At 37.8% G+C, this 23,267-nt stretch overlaps 1 protein-coding gene across 3 annotated transcripts in view; it reads left to right on the top strand.

Annotated features, from left to right (window-relative positions):
• The window catches only part of LOC110461954 (X-ray repair cross-complementing protein 5-like), a 27,472-nt gene extending 16,665 nt beyond the window's left edge, over window positions 1-10,807 (top strand). For all 3 annotated transcript variants that reach the window (XM_021515699.1, XM_021515700.1, XM_021515701.1), the window contains exons 12-20: window positions 2,409-2,505; window positions 2,935-3,049; window positions 4,660-4,748; window positions 5,106-5,234; window positions 5,772-5,883; window positions 6,552-6,713; window positions 7,026-7,123; window positions 7,397-7,492; window positions 9,110-10,807. In XM_021515699.1, coding sequence (XP_021371374.1) covers window positions 2,409-2,505; window positions 2,935-3,049; window positions 4,660-4,748; window positions 5,106-5,234; window positions 5,772-5,883; window positions 6,552-6,713; window positions 7,026-7,123; window positions 7,397-7,492; window positions 9,110-9,229 — 1,018 coding nt within the window. In that variant the 3' untranslated portion in view covers window positions 9,230-10,807. The remainder of the gene's footprint in view (window positions 1-2,408; window positions 2,506-2,934; window positions 3,050-4,659; window positions 4,749-5,105; window positions 5,235-5,771; window positions 5,884-6,551; window positions 6,714-7,025; window positions 7,124-7,396; window positions 7,493-9,109) is intronic.
• The last annotated feature ends 12,460 nt before the right edge of the window (window positions 10,808-23,267 follow it).

Below are 23,267 nucleotides of genomic sequence, written 5' to 3' on the forward strand. Positions count from 1 at the left end.
CTCATCACTGGTGATACAGCTCAGTCTTGGTGAAGGTCTTAGCTTAGGAGTGGGCGTGTAAGTGTATAATTAACTCATCACTGGTGATACAGTTCAGTCATCAATGGTGATACAGCTCAGTCTTGGTGATGGTCTTAGCCTAGGAGTGGGCGTGTAAGTGTATAATTAACTCATCACTGGTAATACAGCTCAGTCATCACTGGTGATACAGCTCAGTCTTGGTGAAGGTCTTAGCTTAGGATTGGGTGTGTAAGTGTATAATTAGCTCCCTCACTGGTGATACAGCTCAATCTTGCTGATGGTCTTAGCCTAGGAGTTGGCGTGTAAGTGTATAATTAGCTCATCACTGGTGATACAGCAGTCTTGGTGATGGTCTTAGCCTAGGAGTGGGCGTGTAAGTGTATAATTAGCTCATCACTGGTGATACAGCAGTCTTGGTGATGGTCTTAGCCTAGGAGTGGGTGTGTAAGTGTATAATTAGCTCATCACTGGTGATACAGCAGTCTTGGTGATGGTCTTAGCCTAGGAGTGGGTGTGTAAGTGTATAATTAGCTCATCACTGGTGATACAGCAGTCTTGGTGATGGTCTTAGCCTAGGAGTGGGTGTGTAAGTGTATAATTAGCTCATCACTGGTGATACAGCATTCTTGGTGATGGGCTTAGCCTAGGAGTGGGTGTGTAAGTGTATAATTAGCTCATCACTGGTGATACAGCATTCTTGGTGATGGTCTTAGCCTAGGAGTGGGTGTGTAAGTGTATAATTAGCTCATCACTGGTGATACAGCAGTCTTGGTGATGGTCTTAGCCTAAGAGTGGGTGTGTAAGTGTATAATTAGCTCCTCACTGGTGATACAGCAGTCTTGGTGAAGGTCTTAGCCTAGGAGTGGGTGTGTAAGTGTATAATTAACTCATCACTGGTGATACAGCTAGGTCTTGGTGATGGGCTTAGCCTTGGAGTGGGTGTGTAAGTGTATAATGAGCTCCCTCACCGGTGATACAGCATTCTTGGTGATGGTCTTAGCCTAGGAGTGGGTGTGTAAGTGTATAATTAGCTCATCACTGGTGATACAGCTCAGTCTTGGTGATGGTCTTAGCCTAGGAGTGGCTTGTAAGTGTATAATTAGCTCATCACTGGTGATACAGCAGTCTTGGTGAAGGTCTTAGCCTAGGAGTGGGTGTGTAAGTTTATAATTAGCTCATCACTGGTGATACAGCATTCTTGGTGATGGTCTTATCCTAGGAGTGGGTGTGTAAGTGTATAATTAACTCATCACTGGTGATACAGCTCAGTCTTGGTGATGGACTTAGCCTAGGAGTGGGTGTGTAAGTGTATAATTAGCTCATCACTGGTGATACAGCGTTCTCGGTGATGGTCTTAGCCTAGGAGTGGGTGTGTAAGTGTATAATTAGCTCATCACTGGTGATACAGCAGTCTTGGTGATGGGCTTAGCCTAGGAGTGGGTGTGTAAGTGTATAATGAGCTCCCTCACCGGTGATACAGCTAGGTCTTGGTGATGGGCTTAGCCTAGGAGTGGGTGTGTAAGTGTATAATGAGCTCCCTCACCGGTGATACAGCATTCTTGGTGATGGTCTTATCCTAGGAGTGGGTGTGTAAGTGTATAATTAGCTAATCACTGGTAATACAGCAGTCTTGGTGATGGTCTTAGCCTAGGTGTGGGTGTGTAAGTGTATAATTAGCTCATCACTGGTGATACAGCAGTCTTGGTGATGGTCTTAGCCTAGGAGTGGGCGTGTAAGTGTATACTTAGCTCATCACTGGTGATACAGCTCAGTCTTGGTGATGGGCTTAGCCTAGGAGTGGGCGTGTAAGTGTATAATTAGCTCATCCCTGGTGATACAGCAGTCTTGGTGAAGGTCTTAGCCTAGGAGTGGGTGTGTAAGTGTATAATTAACTCATCACTGGTGATACAGCTAGGTCTTGGTGATGGGCTTAGCCTAGGAGTGGGTGTGTATATAAGTGTATAATGAGCTCCCTCACCGTTTATACAGCATTCTTGGTGATGGTCTTAGCCTAGGAGTGGGTGTGTAAGTGTATAATTAGCTCATAACTGGTGATACAGCTCAGTCTTGGTGAAGGTCTCAGTTATACTATTTCCAGTAAGTGACTAAATTATCTAAGTCTTTGCCTTGCAATAAGCCCACCCATATATATTCCAGTAAAGAAATACCTATTCCTGCTATGTTATTGTCCTGTAATAAGCCCACTCCCACTTATGTCAGAAATCATGTGTTGGTTCCCCTGGGTTTATTGCAGTGTTCATATTGGACATTTGATTCCATTGAAGCATGTTTCTAATTGTGACCTACAGTGTCAAAATTAATTCTACAAATTCATTTGTTCAAGTTTGTAGTATGTTCATTGCTGTAATCATTGATGATGTTGACAGGTATGGATTGGTTAGGTCCTGTCCCAAACCATATGGTGTAAAACTCAACAGGGAAACGAATGAGGAGCTGAAGAGCCACTACAAGACTTACCTCAAGGTCAGTCCTAATCCTGGCTTTATTTCACAGACAGTTTTTATTTGAAGGTCAGTCCTAATCTTGGCTGTATCTCACAGTCGGTCCTTATCTGAAGGTCAGCCCTTATCCCTAGGTCAGTCCTAATATCAAAACTTAGTACTAAGGTTAAGTCTTAGGATGTAACTCTATAAAAAGCATCTTGAGATCAGTCATTAGCTAAAGACTAGTATTAAGGTAAATCATAATCTGATACCTATCTCAAGGTATTTCCTCGTTTAGCAACTTACAAAGTCAAACCTTATAGAATTTCTATCTTGCTTTTAACAAATTGTCTCTAGGCGTTATTCTGTACCAAAACCATTGTCTAGGGCAGATTTACCTCAAGTTAATTCCATATTTGTCCTAGGAATAATTGTAACCCTTTTAAAAGCTATTATCTCCCCTTAACAGGATACTGGCGAGGTACTTATGCCTCAAGACCTGAAGAAAGCCCAGACCTATGGTGGTTGCAGGATACTATTTGAGGATGATGAGGTTACTGAAATCAAGCGGTTTGGAGAGTCGGGTAGGTCCTGAATACATTCTGTCTAATTAAGTCACATATCTTACAGGGTTAAGTTACATGTTACTTATAGTACCAGAAATACACTCTGATATCTCCACAGGTTTGGGGACATTTGCATGGCTCTATCTACTGTGTATTACACTGAATGAATATATTTGTGTCACTGTATTTGACTTAATACATGCTGATCTTTTTTAAGGGCTCCCTATCCTATCTTTCTGTTCGAGTGTCCTATTCCTTCTCAATAAATTTCCAACTTTCTTGAAAATCACCAATAACACTGCTCCCCCTCTGATTTTCATGATTATACAAATTTGTTTTGTTTTGTTTTTTGTTCAAGACTCGATGGTTGTAAAGGCAGTCAGGTGGGCTTAATACTATTATAAAATGAAGCAGTGGATAAAATGTACCCCTTTTTAGCTCACCTGCCCAAAGGGCAACTGGTGATATGCCAAGGCGCGGCGTCCGGCGTCCATCCGGCGTCAATATTTTACTTTAAACAACTTCTTCTCAATAACCAAACAGCCCAGGGTACTGATATAGGGCCTGTAGCATGCTGGGACGAAGGGCTACCGAGATTGTTCAAATTAATGACCTTGACCCACTTTCAAGGTCACAGGGGTCAAATGTCTTAAAATCTTCAAATGACTTCTTCTCAATAACCAAAACGCACAGGGTACTGATATTTGGCCTGCAGGCCTGCAGCATGTTGGGATAAAGGGCTACCAAGTTTTTCAAATGAATGACCTTGACCCACTTTCAAGGTCACAGTANAAGGTTTGTTAGTACTATTTCTCAGGAATAACTTGAGGGATCTTTCACAAATTTGATATGTAGGTTCCCCTTCATCCCTCGTTGTGCATGTTATATTGTGAGACTGATCATAAAAACAAAATGGCTTAAGGAAGAACTAAACAGATCTTTCTCATATTGCAATGATCAACTCTATTTCTTTCACATTAAGTACTGTACTAGTAAATATGTGAAATGACAAACTCACTTTGAAGGTTGTCTTTCATACACATCAGTATTCATTTTAGATCAAAAAGTTACCTCAAGGTGCATTTATTGTTAACATGACTCAATCAAACAGATTAGAGGAAAGAATAGAAAAGATCAAACTGACAAAGAACTAATGGAGATGGTACAATGGTGGGCACCAACATCCCTCTGGGATCTCTTGTTTATAATAATATCCCTTTTTACCTGATCAGGTTTACCATTCCATAGAAAATTTTACAATGTATTGTTAATTTGTTTAATATATAAGTCATTATTATTATTATCAACAACTCTTATGCTTTAGGAGCTTTAACAACAATCATGAACCATATGTGTTGTATCATGTCATAAAAGAAAATTGAAAATGAATTAACATTTTTTTAAAAAAACATAAAATTGAAGCAGTATATTTTCAAGAAAAAAATATCAATTTGTGACTGTTGTCACCTTGATCCATTTTGTCGGGCTAACAGATTTTAACAGATTTTGGGCAAGTGGAGTTTTAAGTGACTTCTAGCCAAGGCTAGTAGCTTGAAAAACAATTTCACCCCTGACAGTACCTCCAGTGAAATAGGTTATCTAAATATGTTGTTTTGCATTATGTTCAGGTTTAAAGTTGATGGGCTTCAAGCCATGCAGCAAACTAAAGAAGTATTATCATGTTAAGCCTGCCCAGTTCCTGTATCCAGATGAGAGTGTAAGTTTTATGGGTTTTATTGGAAAACTAATGTGACAAAATATTAAAAATAAAACCTCTAGGTATGGGGTTGATGAAGTGAGTCAGGAAATGGGTTTTTGTGCGAGTCTTAATGCCAAATCAGTTTGGACTAAGTTTCATCAATCTCATTGAAGGTACTCTCAAGAAGTTTAGGGTCATAATTATTTAGGAATTATAAAAGGCAAATGTTTTCGTACAGTGGTTTTATGTTTGCTGTTTTGAAGTCTCACCATGGTATACGTTCCTGTTTCTTTTCTATCTGAAAGGTTACACTTCTTTGAAATGAATATTCTATAGTAATATTGATATTTGCAACAACATTTAAATATTTTACAGACGGTCATTGGCAGTACAACTTTATTCACTGCCTTGCTGAAGAAGTGCCTGGAGCGAGATGTGTTTGCATTATGTCGATATATTCCTGGTAAAAACATGGAACCTCGATTTGTGGCCCTTCTTCCACAGGTAAGTTAACTAAGTTACAGCAGACTTTGTTAACCGGAACTAGGACACGAATTATATGCTCCAAACTTGAACATATTCCCAAATTGACAATCTATAAATTCTATACTTACAGAGAGACAAGTAATATGTTTTTCGTGGATGGGGGGGCCGGGCCCTGAAGGGGAACTTAGCTAAATTTGCTTTAAAACGCATCCTCTCCTAAACACCAGAGAGGATTTCAACCAAATTCAGTCTGAAGCATCACTAGGTTATAGGGCCTTTGCAACTAGCCAATAACTTTCTCAACTTCCAGGGGTGTTGGCTGGTGCTGTCATTTTGGTGCTCACAGCTAGCATTCCACAATTCTAGCACTGCCCAACCACATACTCATTTACAGCTGAGTAAACTGGAACAAGCGGAGTAAAGTATCTCGCTCAAAGATTCAATACAATGCCTTGCAGTGACTCGAACTGGTATATAACTGATAGGTAGATTTAAGCACAAACAATAAACTACAATAGTAGTAATACTATACTTTATACTCACGAATATTGTCAGGCTGAGGAGGTTGATGATCACAAGGTTCAAGTCACACCTCCAGGGTTCCATGTCATCTTCATGCCGTTTGCTGATGATTTCCGAAAAGTGAAACTTGAGGATGCACCACGAGGTACGTTAAAAGCATCGTTTGTAATCAGAAAAAATGACAAATTTAATTTTGCTGTCTCTTTCCATTCTGTCTGCTTTGTTCAGCAGTTTTCATAACTGTTGTAGAGGAGGCCTGATATGATATCAGTCAGAGTTCTCCCCAGAATGTTTTGAAAGAAGCATGGTATTTCAATATTTCTGTTAAAGCAGCATGGTAACTTTAGATTTACTATGAATATATAGCAGAGAAGATCTAGGATAGCAGCATGGCAAGAAAGTATAGGAGCATGGTGCCATGCTGCAAAAACATCCTGGGGAGAACACTGAATATGAGGTACTGCATTTTTGTAATGTATTTCTAAAACCTTATCTTGCACTATGTGGAGACGACACATCAATCAGAATACACAGGTCTTTGGTAGTTTTCATCAGAAATATGATGACCTCGTTATATTGGATTAGACAAAATGTCTGAATATTCAAGGGTCATATGAAATTGGAAAAACTAGGAAAGTCATCTTAAAAGAATATAAAAAATGAAGAATATAAGAATTCTGTGTGTAAAATAATTAGTTGGATAATCTATTCACACTTTCAAAAAACAATTATATCAAAATATGTGACAAATAATAATTCTGCAAAATAAATAAGCATGTCTTTACTATTTTGTCTTCTGTAATTTCTTATCAGCCAACAAAGACCAGATTGACAAGGCAAAGGAACTGGTGAAGAAGCTCCAGTTCAAGTTCTCGAGTGAGAGCTTTGAAAACCCTGTCCTACAGAAATATTGGAGGAACATTGAGGCCCTGGCTCTAGATCGCGATGCGCCAGAGGAAATGACTGATTACACAAGTATGAGCAAATTCTGCACGGATTTCAATTTCTATTTTAAGAAAAGTCTGGGAAGGAATATGGTATTTGTAATATGCTGTTTAATGGCATAAAGATTAACTAACACTGTATTTTAAAATGATATCTTTTCGAATTAAATTGTAAGGAATGACCCAAAAATTTAGGAGGGTTATATGGCATAAATAGAAAAAAGAGTTTGTATTGTTTTTTTGGGTGTACCACTTCACAGGATTATTGCTGACTGCTCACATTTTATTTTTGCATAATCTTGCAATAAAAGAAGGTATCCTCACAACATGTTTAATGTTTCAGTGCCCAATGAGAAAGGAATGGAGAAAAGGGCAGGAAAGATAATTCAAGAGTTCAAAGACCTTGTATTTCCTGATGGCTATGAACCAGGGGCTAAAAGGGTAGGTCTCTTCCAAAAAAGAAGTCCTGACATATTGGTTGTAGAATTTTCCATGCATGCGAATATGTCCTAAAGTCTTAAGAATAAACAGTCAGATGCTTTATAACCAAACTTTCAATTAATGTAAAGGTTCTAAATTTATATCACCAAAGCTAAATACCATTTCATATTGCTTCAACATAGGAAAAATCCTATTCTCATTTGTGTCACAACATCTTAATATCATTCCAATAGGTGTCACAACAACGCAGTACTTTTCTTTTTGCATCCTCAGAAAGCTCCAGCGAGTGCTGATCCTGTCGCTAAGAAGGCTAAGTTGGAGGGAGCTGTTGCTTTGTTAGATGTTAAGAAGGAGGCTCAGGAAGGCCGGGTAATTAGTTTCTGATAATAGTTAAAACATCAACATATCCACATCCCCCCACATCCCCCCCACACCCTAACCACATTGAATGTGGTGAAGAACAGATATTAAGCGATTACTTTAAGACACAGTTTTAAAGGTATATGCTTTCTCCCACACTTCACCTGTGCATTCCTGGTTTTGCTAGAGAAACATAGAATGTTAGGGGTGATGGATTTTAATAGTCTTACTGTGGCCTTAAGTTCTTTTCCTTAAGAGCACCACACTAAAGACACCAGTTAGATATCTGTTACAATGGGTCATTGGAATGAATTAATTGGTAAAACATCTGAAAGGAATAGAAAAAAAACTATGAATTGATGACATGTGCAAGAGTACATGTATTGATAAGGGACACAAATATACATGTTTTGATGACAGGTACATAGGAACACATGGTTTGATGAACAATACATAGGAATACATGGTTTGATGAACAATACATAGGGATACATGGTTTGATGAACAATACATAGGGATACATGGTTTGATGAACAATACATAGGAATACATGGTTTGATGACTGGTACACAAGAAGTGATTCTGAATTACAAAGATGGTAAAGGAGAGAGTTCTAACAAACCACAGGTTTCAGGTGTGAGGTACCAAAAGCACAGACAATACTGGCGAAAGGACCATTATTGGGATTTGGTTTTATTTTGCCACCTGTAACTTACTGTTCCAGTTGTCAATTTGTATGCTTGTGACATAATGAGAAACACAAAATGAATCTTAACAACAACAAAAATAACATATACATACTAAAGAGTTGCTTATTCTCTAGATTATATTGTGATCATCCACTTTTAGAGAACAAGTAAAAAGAACCGAAGTCGAGGACAACATTTTTCTCTCACCCTGGACAGGTGTATCAACCACTTTTACTCGTGTGAGATATCCTTTTCTCTCATTTTCCTGTGTGTAAGATAGAGCTGTCCAGTGTAAGAAAAGAGTGTAGGACATTTCTATCTTATACCCCATTTCACGTGACGTCTAAAAAGCTGGGGGGGGGGATTGATATTTTCAAAATGGTAACTAGCTAGTCCAAACGCATTTTCATGGTTTCTGGGCTTATTCTAGTGGTTGGAATGAGAGAAAAACACTCTTTCATGCCCACAGGTTTAGAATAGAGAAATTCCACCCTCGGGATTTTCAAACTTGGCAAAATCTGAGGTTTGCCATTCACATTACATTATGTATATGATACACAGGGAAAGTTTCTTAAGTTGCCAAACACTCAGCAAAGCCTATTGTTTGGCAACTTAGAATCTTCCCCTCGGGTTGAGATTCCCCTATCTCATCCTCAAGGGGGTGAGAGATTCTATTAGTTCCCAACCTTTTACACAATGTCATGCATTCTATATCAAACTTCTAAACATTTCCCCTGTCTTCCCAGCTGTACAACCTGCTAGCAGCAATTTGGGAAGTCATCTTGTGAAAGACATATCTCCTTTCACAGGAAATCCTATCCTTCACTCACACGAATCACCACACAATCAGGATAACCCATTTTAGATGACTGCATTAATGTTGATGTTTTATGAAGTAAGTCACATGTTTATTTATGATTTTTTTAAATCCTTTCAGCTTGGCAAGTTGACTGTGGCCGTACTGAAGGAATTAATCAAGCGTGAAGGTATCCCGGCCTCAGGATCAAAGAAAGCCGACCTCGTTGATTGTATTAACAGTTACTATGGCGTTTCATAGGGCAGAGGTTATTGCAGCTATCAACAACAGCTTTACCTTTTTCTTGTCCAGGAATAGAACAACATTGCAACAAAAACCTTCATTAGGGATTTAAAAGACAAATCACATTGAAATTCTCTGTTTCATTCTACAATGCGCCATAGGACCCCTTTGATATTGTTTGAAAAATTCAGCCCAGAAACTGATTCAAATATATCACTTATCTGTGGTGTATCACCTGGAGATGAATATTTTATTTTTGAATTATTGCTCGAAAATTGTACCAAGAGGGTCTTTTAGCAATGTTAGAGGTTTAACACTGCTAGATACTCTCAACAGACTCAGAAGTTGTAAGATTCTATAGAAACTGGTAGACCTGCAACATCTTATGGTATAGCTTAACCTGAATGGTTGCTATTTTTTGTCTGCATCATGCAGGTTGTTTGGTGTCTTTTCTTTTCCGACATGTTGGCAGATCAATATTGAAATGCTTGAATGGTGTTAGTCATTTAATGCAATTGCAGGCTTTTAAACCCCTATTGATCATGTAAAAAATGTAGCACTATCAATTATACAAATATTGCAAACGTGCATCATGGAATATGTTTGAACGGAACTGTGTTGCATACCCTCATAAATTTTAAAAGATGCATTTCAAACCTAAAGTTGTGCAATGTTTATTGTGGCATTTGCATTGTCTTTGTTGTGTTTGACTAAAAATTTAGGTATTAAAGTGTTGGGAGACAAAGGTCAATCAGTGTGTAGTTATATGGGATATGATATCCTACCATCAGGTGTGGAATTCGGTGTTAGAACCTCAGCGAAGCCTCAGTCCTGATCCAGATTCTACACCTCCAGGTGTAAGTAATGTTGTATTGTGATAGTTTAGCATAACAGTATTTATATTGATGATTTGATGGACAAAACTATAATTTGTTTGTGTACATGTATGTGTTATTTTTTGTATTTTGTTTTTTTCACATTAGCGACAACTACAACGCTTTAAAAAAAAAAACATACAGAAGCAATCAACACAAAAAACTTCATTTGAAGCAGACATTCAATATTATCACAAAGGGCTGCCCCCTAATTATTACAATTATTGTAATAACTTTATAAAGATCCAACGCAGTCTGCCCCCAGTGCCTGGATTTAAACCTGTACAAACCAACACAACATGGTTCAAAGCAGTCAGATGCTCTAGAATGACCAGCAGAAGCAGGATGTTCATTATACAGCAGAAACGAAACATTTTGGAAGTGTCATCACATATATTAAACATAAGTCCAATGGCGTGGATATTGTCTGATGTAGAAAGTTTATTCATGTTTTCTACACCAAGTGAGATATGATCATCAGGGATTTCTCTAGGGAGAACCAGATGTTTACATTATATTCCTTAGGGTATTGGCAGACATCCAGGTACCACATTAACATTACTGATATATAAATGTTTTAGTATTTTCTATTCTACTGATCAATAACTTGACTTTGTTATGGTGAGCTAGGATCATGTGGATAATGTCTGATGAACACAGAATAGTTGTGTTAATGAATTATTGACAAACATTATATTCTAGGATATAAATAAATGATTTTAACAAATTGTTTCTTTGATGAGTTGTGTATACTGCCTTAGAAGTAGTATCTGGTCAATTCTGTGGGGAAAAAATCTACCATCAATTTCAATATCCTATATGTACAAAAATACATGTATTTGAGGGTTTGCATTCATTTTGTGCAAGTTATGTTTACCTCCTCGGTATAAATGAGGCCATATGACTTTACCAAGATAGTGTGATTTAATAGCTCATGGAGTTAACATCAGGTCTAGGAAGTCGGATTTATTCTGATTTAGCTGGGCTTAAAAAACTTGTATTCGTCAATATTTGTGGAGTTGGACAGATCTCTTTTTACCCTTACTTAGGTAAGGATGGTACACACTAACTGATATGTCAGTGAATGTGTCTGCCCATAGTCTAAAGATTCCATACACAATATCTCGTGATCCTCTAAATAGTTACAGTGATATTTACGCCATTGTATAATGTTATCAAGCTCTATAACAGATATGCATTTGGTGGTCTTGGGTCACAGTTGAAGGGTTTAAGGTCAAACTAGACCCTATTTAAGTTAGAAGTATGTGTACAAAATTTCTCATGATCCCTCCATTATGCTGTGGTGCGTTGGCCGTCCAGCGTCAATATTTTACTTTAAATGACTTCTTCTTAATAACAAAAAGGCCTAGGCTGATGATATTTAGCCAGAAGCAAACTGGGATGAAGGGCTACCAAGTTTGTTCAAACAAATGACCTTTACTTATATTCAAGGTCACAAGGNGCTACCAAGTTTGTTCAAATAAATGACCTGAACCTATATTAAAGGTCACAGGGGTCAAATATGTTAAAAACTTTAAACAACTTCTTCTGAATAACCAAAATTCCAAGGGTAATGATATTTGGCCAGTAGCATGCTGGGATGATAGGCTACCAAGTTTGTTCAAATTAATGACCTTCACCCATTTTCAAGGTCACAGGGGTCAATTGTCTTAAAAAATCTTTTAAACAACTTCTTCTGAATAACTTGAGGCCTAGGATAATGATATTTGGCCAGTAACATGCTAGGATAAAAAGCTACTAAATTGTGTTAAAATGAATGACCTTGACTCATATCCAAGGTCACAGGGGTCAAATATGTTTAAAACTTTTAAAAAACCTCTTCTGAATAACCAAGAAGCATAGGATAACGATATTTGGCCAGTAACATGCTTGAACAAAGGGCATCAAAGTTTGTTCAAACAAATGACCTTTACTTATATTCAAGGTCACAATTGTCAAATATGTTTAAAACCTTCAAATGACTTCTCAATAACCAAGAGGCCTAGAATGATGCTATTTGACCAGTAGCATGCTGTAATAGAGGGCTACAAAGTTTGTTCAAATGAATGACCTTGACTTATATTCAAGGTCACATGGTTCAAATATATTCAAAATCTTTAAAACGACTCTTCTGAATATCCAAGAGGCATAGGATAATGATAATTGGCCAGTAACATGCTGGGATTAAGAGCTACCAAGTTTGTTCAAATGAATGACCTTTGCTCGTATTCAAGGTCACAGGGATCAAATATGTTTAAATCTTTAAATGACTTGTTCTGAATATTCAAAAGGTCCAAGGTAATGATATTAAGCCAGAAGTATGCTGGGACGGAAGGCTACATGTATAAACTTTCAAGGTCACAGGCGTCATATGTTTAAATCATTTAATAGATTCAAATGGATCAAACACAGATATTTTGCCTGTAGCTGTATATTAGTCCACTTTTAAGATTACATGAGATTACATGTTTGAGATTAATACAAGGTGAGCGATTCAGGCCCATTGGACCTCTTGTTCTTTTACCTGAGATCAATCAAATAGCTAGCAGCGTGCCTTCAACTTTGCAATGACTTATTCCAGGAGTGCAGAGAGCGTTAGTGAGCGTAACCCCTGGTGTTTCGAGAATGGTCCTCCGTGATATTTAACTGTAGCTGTCTGGTGTGGAGGGCTATCGAGTTTCTTGAAATGAAAGTCATGAATCCACCTTCGAAAGCATATGAAGTTTTTAAAAGCCTTGTAAAAACCCGAAAGACAAGATGTTCTAGATGTATGGTATGCAGCCCATGTCTTACCAAGAGGGAGGGGTTTATGACATTGCACACCTTCGTATGATGAGGTCTCAGATTGCAGATCCAACATGCGAGCGGAAACTACCGAAATGAGAAGATTTAGCAGGAACGCACAGACATTGCATCTTGTATGACACCGGAGGTTCCAAACTAGGATTTTGACTTTTGTTCAGAAGATTTTCCCGTTGATGTGTCGGCATAGCCAAACGTATCAAGGTTATCTGGGGAAGGAGCAACCCAGACCGGGTTGAGTGGTAAAAGGCCAAACTTAAAGAAGGAAACCGTTGAAGTGGGGAAAAAAGCGATAAAAGCATTAAAAAACAGCTAGATGACTAATAAGATAGTATTTTTGAAACAATGCTATATTGTGCACAAAAAAATCTCAATCACTTGCCTTCGTCTACAGTCGGCTGTGGTAGAATTTTGCATGTGGAGTAAATAAAACAAGGATAGCCCAAAAACAAAATAGGAAGCTGTAGGAAGTGACAAAGCGGCAAAGGTGCTGGAACTATGATAAAATAACGATAACAGAAAAACAATTAACAACGGCGCTGGGATAACATTCGGAAGCACTTGAGCATATGGACTTTGATAAAACTGTGACAGGAAGAAATAAGAGAAATGCAGCTTTCAAGTTCACACTTTCTGTCGTGTCTGGTCGGATTGATTGGTTGGAAGACAGAAGGTGAGGAATGCTATCTGAAAGAGACCTATATGCTGTATTGCATTTGGTAAATGAAAATCTCAGATGAATCAAAAAACAAAATACGCCCTGTATATAGGTATTATATATCACCTGTTATACTCCGTGATGATAGCGAAACTAACGCCGCAAGTGAGACTACTGCCGACCAGGGATTTGTGGTATACAAGAGCCCTTGTACACAGTTGTTTTTTGAGCCATAGAGGGTCAGAATGAAGTTCAAACCAGTAAAATCCAAGGACAGTTCGTCAATAAGTGAGGGAGGTTACGGGAAAGATTCACGAGGAAGAGATACCAGGTATCAACGACTGTAGACAATGGGAAGAAGATTGGTGCTAGCTTAACAGACGCCAAACATCAGACGATTGCAAACCGAGAGGGAAGAAAACTTAGGAGGGTTGATAAGAAGGTTGTCCTGACAATACAAGACATGGATTAACCAACATGGGCTTCTTCCCTTTTCCTCGTCTTTAACACCAAATGAGGTCACAGAAGAGACTTTTGTAAGGAATGTCAACAAATGCCTTCGCAGGTAGTTTAACAATATAAAACAAAACAGTCAGAATTACAGCTTCAAATATCATCGTTTGGGGAAGGACTCAAAATGGCGAAAGCCGGATTGGCGATGACCGTTGGGAAGACCAGAAGAGCAGAATATGAGAAATGCCGGAGTTGAGACTGGGACTGGACGGAAGCGACAGAAATGCCGGATTGAAATACATTGTGCGACATTGTTGATACAAATACAAGCAGAAATGGATTCGAAACATCACACGTACAACGATGGAATCATCAAATGCAGTTGGTATAGTGAATTTAGTCCTAGGTATTACAGAAGCATTGAGGAGATTACTTAGGCAGAATTGGTGGCGAAGGCAGCGCTTTGTGCATTGAGTAGATATCGGACAGCACATAAGGTTGTCAGATACATAAACAAGAATTTTAATCATGGTTCAGGTCATTCTTCGATCGGTGTTTGACATTTTAGACAATTATGTTTTTGGGTGCATCAAAATTGCCAATATGTTGCTAAACTGGGTACCGAGTCTACGTGCTAAAGCGGCGCAACAATATCGAGAAATCCTTTCGATAAAGTCGAATGTTCATTTTAGGATACTGTTAGATTTTGTGGAAGAATACACCAGTCAATGCGCAAAACGAGTCAAAATCTATCAGGTCCATCATTCAAAATAAAATTATTTTAAAATCCAAAATGAAAATAAAACACATCTTCTACATGTATAAAGGCGTATAACTGGGTTTTTTTAATGTTCATGCCGATATCAATACTTTCAGTATTTGAAAAAATCCAGTCGGCATAATCATAGTTATTATATATATTACTCACATTTTGCTAAGGAATACTCTTATTTTTGGGCATATGTGAAAATAAATATTTTTTGTTAAAAAATTGATTTAATTCATCAGCATGCAAAAATTCCAAAAATCGCAATTACAGTCGGAAAATGAGCCACAGGAAAAGGGTTACCCTTAAAATTGGTATCAACGAGTTAGTCAGTAAAACTTAAATTGAACAAAACTCATCCTAAATAAACAGAAACTGTTTTAGTATCGAGTGTGACGTCCATGAGCAGCAATTACAGCTTCACAACGCCTGCGCATGCCCCGAATGATATCGCATATCCGGTTTTGTGGGATAGCGTTCCACTCGGCTACCAAAGCTGTTTCCAGCTCCTGAGCGTTCTTGGCTGAACTTTTCTGGTAGAGAAAGCTGTTGCAACATGTCCCACACATGCTCGATGGGATACTGGGCCGTAACGGTAGGCCTACCATTATGGAAGACATGGAGGTCAGTTTTGCAACAAAGGCTTATGCCTCCCCACACCATCACTGAACCTCCACCATATTGGTCATGTTCCACAACGTTAACTGCCTGGAACCTCTACCCAGATTGTCTCCATACTCAAACGCACCAGTCGGTGAAGTCGAGACAGAATCTGGACTTGTCAGTAAAAAGAAAAATTCCTGAAGAGTCCAAGTGCTGTGAGCTTGGGCCCAATCTAATCGGTCCCTAACATGGCGGGCAGTTAAGGAAACTCGTATTGCATCCCTACACACATTTCATATTTTGAATTTCACCTACAGTTTACCGTTAATTGGACTTTGTTAAATAATTGTACTACATTTTGTATGTTAAAGTTTTCCGTTTAGCTGGGGGTTGAGCTAAATTTCATAAAAGTACATGTGCTGTCATAACCAAACCTGGATTATACTTATATCTTTGCATTTTGTTATTAATTACTTATACAATGTATATTTTGTCACCCTGACCTAAGCTGCAACATCCGTTTTCTGATTAGACAATATGGCCACCTTATAAGGGCTTCTGATTGGTCAAAATTCAGTTATTGTTCGATTGCAATCAAATTTGGAAAATACATGTATTTTGGCACTGCAGTCGCAACATCCGTTTTCAGATTTGACAAAAAATGGCTGCTGTATATTGGGTTCTGATTGGTCGAAATTCAGTTACTGTTCGATTTCGCAAAAAAATAGTAGGTACGTGTATTTTAGCATTGCAAACTCAACTGCGGCGTCCAGATTGTGATTTGACAACATGGTTGCCGTATAATGGCTTCTGTTTGGTCGAAATTCAGATATTGGTCGATTTCGCTTAAATTTTGTATGTAGGTATATTTTGTCACTGCAAACTCGGCCACATTAACCAATTTCTGATTTGACATACTGGTCACCTATACGGGCTTCTAATTGGTCGAAATTCATTTATTGTTCGATTTCAATCAAATGGTAAGTACATGTTTTTTGGTACTGCGAACTCAAACGCGGCATCCCTTTTCTGATCTGACAAGACAGTCTTCGTATTGCTCAAATTTGGTATGTACATGACTTCCGTTCACCTATTTACATTTGTTTTTCTGAATGCGCGGTTAGTTCGGTGGACATCTGTAATGGCCAGCTCCCATTACAATTAGCACTTGTGTCTATTATACCTTCATGTTGATGTATTGCCAAACTTGTTTATAAAATATAAAATTCCGAACTTCGGATCAAACTTACAATGCTTGACACATCGAATCTTATGCTCAAAGCGGGGACAGGCGAGACATATAATTACGCGTAATTCTTGTTATTTCTACTAGTTGATGTGCCGTTTGCAACAAAATATATTGCTTTTATAAATACCATACTAAACTATAATTGTATATGTTTACTTTTATATTTTCCTGTTATAAGGACCAGAAATCAACATTTAAACATGCTTATATCTAACCCCTTCAAAATCCTCCAAAATTTCGTCGACGTACGTCGTTTTTACTGGTTTTCTGATATGTTTACTTTGAAATCATCATATTCCTGGAATCAAAACTATTCGGCGGAAATGCTGATAAATATCTCTTTTGTTAAACTATTTAAGGAAAATGCTCAAATTTGGTTTTAAAGTACTATTCGAACCATTTTCTGACCGTGTAGTTTGGGAAGTGTACCAATTGTGGTAGCGTGACATTACGTGACCTTAAACAAGCATCAATCATGAAAACGGTTCCTAACTGTCTGAGTGACTACCCGGGTACCAGAAGCATTTAGGAGGTTATTTCGTAAATCTGTAACAGTCTGGGACCTGTGACGCCGTACCTGTATAGGCAAAAATCGGTCTTGGCGCTGCGTTGTAGCCCCAGAACGACCTCCAGCATCACGTCTGGAAGGGTTTCCGTTAGTTTGGAAACAATTCCACATTCTTGCCACCACACTTTGAGGCACCACAAGGTCTGCTTCAACTAAAACCGAGACACGCTAACTTGCAGCAATCCGATGCCCCTATTCATTTCACCGTCATTTATCTGTTGTCTGATTCGTCTTTGTGCCATATTAAAAACCAAAAACACGCAAAGAATATTAATCAAATTGATTTCCTTAACAATTTGCACAACGCCTTACTTAGCCTAGCTTAGCTTTTGAAAGGGGTGTACACGTTGAAAAGCGTGCACGCGCTTTTATGGTTAATTGGACACACCCACACAGGACGATTTGGAAGGCTAAGATATTCACCCAAAACAGTACGGAAGGAAAATATAATATCCTTTCTAACATTTTGATTTTTTTTTCTTCAAAATATAGGTGATCCTTAGCAAAATGTGAGTAGTATATATGGTAATCTAAACAAGGTTTTCCCTATAGTTCGTTGTTTTGATGTTTCTGTATCGTCAGTGACAACGCTATATCTGGAGACAACCTAACGTCATCTAAATGTTTACTTCCTACAATCATTTCATGTAATGCTATGCGAGAAAGGCCGAGTAAAAATGAAACTGATGCAGTTGGGTTCATAAATATATGAGTGTTATTTCTTCTGGTAAGAACATGGACAAACATCATGTTTTTGCCTGATCTCGTATATAATATTGTCAAGATTACTGCGTTATACGTCACGTTTTAGTCTTTTCATGAAAATGGAGCACTATGGTACATGGTGCTTAGCGTAGGAAGGACAGAGCTGGTTCAAACGAATTCAGCCTTTACCAGACTCATTGATCCCCTTATCGTGAATAACACATAATTATGAAGTTGGTTTAGATGAGTGCTATGGATTTAAATCGGTATGAAAATGAAAAGCCACTATTTGTACAATATAGAACACAGTTAAATATGGGAAATGTAGCAGAGTGCTATGTTTATACACAACATAACAAAAGTAATTATAGTTCAAGAAAATGTATTTAAGGTTCGAAACTAGTGACTTGTTCAGTTATAAAAAAAAATAAGATTTATTATTTTGGCATTCTTCGATTGTAAAATGAAAACATATGATGCATTGTGGTGTAAGTTGTGTGTTCCTTGTGTTTATCGCAGTCGAGTATATACAAATCTATTGGCGAGACATTAACGATATATCACAAGTATATACAAATCTATTGGCGAGACATTAACGATATACAAATCTATTGGCGAGGCATTAACGATATATCACTACTTTACAGTCGAGTATATACAAATCTATTGGCAAGACATTAACGATATATCACTACTTTACAGTCGAGTATATACAAATCAATTAGCGAGACATTAACTATATATCAATACTTTACTGTTCATGCTTGCGTTCTATTGGCAGTATTTCACGAATGACAGAATAATACTCATCCCTACAATAAAACCATATATATAATTCAGCAGCTCGAAGTCCTCGCAGTCAAAAACTGGTGAGATCGTAATTGTAGTTTCACTTTTAAAATGTCAAGATATCTTCTGGTAATTTTGAGGTTGTTCATCCTATGCCGCACATCACTCGGACAGTTAAACCAGGACCATTTCGGCCGCAGGTTTGGAACAACAGAACCAAACATGACCGAATCAAATATTGAGACCGAGGACGTTACATCCCCGGTTCAGTGCGTGCTAGCTTGTGTGGTCAAGCGTTGTTGCGTGGCCGTATCCTACGACTCTGAGAACGGTCAGTGTCGAACATCGTCACGAGCGTTCCTAGAAGGGGAGGGAGGACACATGCACTCCAGTTTACAGTTCTATGGTCTCTCGGCTAAAACAGGTACTTTTTACTCTACTTAATTATAGTGAAATTCATTCATTGAATGTGTTTCCCATTTTTGTTTATATTTGTCAATATCTTTTTACTTTATTGTTTATCGTAGTCATTCGTTCAATTCGGCTTTTCAAAATGGAACGTTCTTAAAGGAGGGTTTCGCTAACGTTTTTAATATCTAGTTCATGAGTTTTTACGGTCTGTTCGTCGTCCGTTATCGTTTTTTACATTTTATTTTTTAACTCAGATATCCTGAACTGTTTTTGTTGACGCTGGATGGAAACGATCAGTGCATGGTACACTCATGCTCCACTGATGAACTCTGGGGTCTGGTGTTGCCCGTGGTATTTTACACTCTTGCCAATAACATGGAAACAACTTACATGTAAGCCCCCACCATTTTACTCATAAAATTGCTAGACATGAATGAATTGAATTACTCTTATTTCTATAAAAATGGCCCGCAGATTTGATTCACCCTTCCAATAACCATATAAGTAACTGTACAGAAAGAAACAAATACTCTTTAAGTTCTTGGTGTCTGAACCGCCCCTTGGGGATAAGGCCTTGTTATATATTTTTGATTCAACTCTCTTGATAGATATGTACGATATTCAACAGATTTTATATTGAAAATAATATTTTATGTCAGCGATGACTAAGTTGTACAAGGAGTTGTCAACTTATCAGATTTTTCTTATAAACAATACGCACGATACCCGTAGAGTGTACGTATATTGATCACCTGTTGGTATTTTTCGAACCCTTAAGTGGCGCGAAATGCCACATGGGTTTGCTCTTTCCACACTTTGTTCAATTTCGGTGCTTCCCCATGCGTGAAAGCCTTCTGGGAAATGACGACAGCATACAATCAGCAAAAATATGGTAGTAAACCCCTGCGGTATTCGTGTTTAGTTCATTTTACAAGTGAAATATCACGAATTTTCCATTTGGTAAAAACATGTCTTCAATGAAATGAAGATATTCGAAATATTTTGTCTTCATATATGAAGACATCACACTTAATATTGTCCAATCAAAACGGTACATTCTATTCACTGCGTAGATTTTCAGTTTCAAGTTTAGATAAAGCGACGGCAGAATAAGTGGTTGTTTGATTCCATCTTTGCAACAAACATTATAGATTTTACATAAATACACAATTAAGGTCATTTTTGTTTGGAAATCCTACCATTTGAAAGCAGCAAAGGGCAGAATTGCATTGAGAAACACATTCAAAATGGCGCTCCATTGTTGTCAAGCGTGACTTCATTAGAACCTGGCGTCAAAATTACGGCACACATTTTTATGCTTTTCTAATGTACCAATATTTACGTCGCGAGACGTATAAAAAGTAATTAAAATTTTAAAAAAAATCCGTTATTTACGATCTATATATATATTTCACTCGTATAAAACGAATATCTGAGAACAACCAAAAAACAGCGTAATAGCAAAATATCTCTTTGTAGCAGTCTCGAGAGGAAAATAATTCGTTGACAAGTATCCTAAGCCATAAATTCACAACATATATATTATTCAAAGATGGGCTACGATTAACACTTCGACCCAGAAGGCGTTTAGTATTTTATCCGAAGGTACATTTGCGAAAGAAATGTTTGTAAAAAATCGCGGCAGGTATACATGATATTTAATGTCAATCATGTACTGTCTCTTCTCTCTCTCAGAAGATGACGACGTTATTACCAACTCGTTGACACTTGCGTGCTTTAAGTCAACTATTTAGTGACAATAGTGCAACATGTAAAATATTGAGCGTGAACGGATTATTCTGAACCACCACTCTAATCAACCATATCAATTTTCCTGAAGGTTTAAATCTGAAATGGACAGTTTAAATAGAACCATTTAGTTTGTTTTGCTATTTACGATAATTATAACAATAAATAAAACACACACACACACCCTCACACACCGTCCGCCTGTCCTAAAACAATTTTTGATATTGCTATCACTCAAAAAGTACTGGACGGATCTTTCTCATAATTCAAATGAAGATTTCCTTTCGTCATTGGTTATGCATGATTCATTTAGAGAGCGTTCGGAAAAAGCAAAATAGATTCAAGGTAGCCATCTTTAATTTCGACGTTCAACTTTAATGCTCTGTCAATTTCAAGCTTGGTTATTAGACTGTTGAGATCTGATTGACTGTTGTTTATAAAGAATTGATAGAATTGCTGATTTTCTCGTTATACTTTCTGCCAATATAGAGTTTTCAGATGTGATGCTTTGTAATATTTATAAGGCTTCTACGATCTGACTAACTGATTGTTCCAGACGATATCTTGCAAAGGAGTTTTTGGCTTCCGATAAAACTTGCTTGATATAAACTAACAGTCCAAGTCCTTTTAAGCTCACCTGGTCCAATAGGGGAAATAAAGCAAATTCTTTAAAATCCTTCTTCTTCTTTAGGAATGAAAGGATTTGTTCCATATTTACGTCTGAAGCATTCTTGGATGAAGGGGAACACATTTTGTATAAATGGTGGGTCTGGCCTCCCAGGGGCCTGAGGGGCGGGGCCCAATAGGGGAAATTAGCAAATTCTTTAAAATCCTGCTTCTTCTTTTGGAATGAAAGGAATTGGTCCATGTTTGGTGTGTAGCATCCTTGGGTAAAGGGGAACTAATTTTGTACAAACGTGGGGTGTGGCCCCCCTGGGACCTGAAGGGCGGGGCACAATAGGGGAAATAGAGATTAAACATTTATAATCCTTCTTTTACCATAGGGATTAAGGGATTTTATCCTAATTTAGTCTGTAACATCCTTGGACCAAGGGGTCTCAATTTTGTATAAGCAGTTGGTGTCGTCTCCAAGGGGGCAAAAGGGCGGGGTCCAATAGGGGAAATAGTGGTAAACCTTTAAAATCCTTCTTCTACCATAGGGATGAATGGATTTCTTCCCATTTTGGTCTGGAGGATCTTGGCAAAAGGGACTCAATTTTGTATACAGTGAGTGTGGCCCACTGGGGGCGGAAGGGCGTGGCCCAATAGGGGAAACATAGCAAATTCTTCAAATACCTTCTTCTGTACAAACGCCAGGATTTTGTCCAAATTTGGTATGAAACATCCTTGGGTGAAGGGGAACCAATTTTGTATTAATCGGTGTGTCTAATACCCATGTAGGCAGAGAAGTGGGGCCCAATAGGGGAAATAGAGGTAAAACCTTTAAAATCGTTCTTCTACCATAGGGATTAAGGAATTTTATCCTAATTTAGTCTGGAGCATCATTGGGCCAAGGGGACTCAATTTTGTATAAGCAGTGTGTGTGGTCTCCCAAGGGGCAGAAGGGCGGGTTCCAATAGGAGAAATAGTTTGTTCCCGCTATATCTCAAGTACTGGATGTACTTACAGAATCTACCATGGAGTGCTATATCTTTACTTCATACCAATTATTTTAAACATATTCAGGTGAGCGATACAGGCCCTCTGGGCCTCTTGTAAAGCTACACAATATATATTAAGAGACTATTGCAATCTGATCCAATACGCAACAGAAACGATTGCTTTTTATTCCCTCATAATGGCTTAAAGCAATTAGCTATCATTCGATCTAACTGTGTGCTGGCCAAACTTCCACCTTAATAGAGTTCTGGTGGGGTTTTTCCAGAGATGCAAGCAATATTTCTATTTCAGTACGATTGTCATAAGGATGTAGTCACGCATCGATACCGAAAACGATAATGGTATTAGTAAATGGTGCATTTGATTCATAGTCAACAGAACCTATTTAAGGATCTCTGAACTTGGTGTCAAAAGTTCAAGTGTGGTAAGCTAACTAAACATTTAATATCTTAATAAAATATCTCATAAAGCAATCGAGTTATCTCGATTAATTTAGAGATTGTGATATATATCTAACACTTTTAAAGATATCTAACATAAGCTTTCAAAGAAAACGAAACAAACATCCATTTAATTCAGTTACATATTTCGTTAGCTCATTCCAAAATATAATTATTTCAAATGCATCATCATTTTTTTCACTGATATGTTTATTTCTAAACGATACATATGTTTCATTGAAAAATGTCTATCACTTTTAAAGATATATTTAATTCATTTAAAGATGTTTATTTTAAGTTAATAGGATCTTATTCAAATGCAAGAGATATCTTAAGGTAATAGGATTGTGTCGCCATTTCTCAGTAGA

This window comes from Mizuhopecten yessoensis, unplaced genomic scaffold, assembly GCF_002113885.1.
Source record: "Mizuhopecten yessoensis strain PY_sf001 unplaced genomic scaffold, ASM211388v2 scaffold10711, whole genome shotgun sequence".
NCBI lineage: Eukaryota > Metazoa > Mollusca > Bivalvia > Pectinida > Pectinidae > Mizuhopecten > Mizuhopecten yessoensis.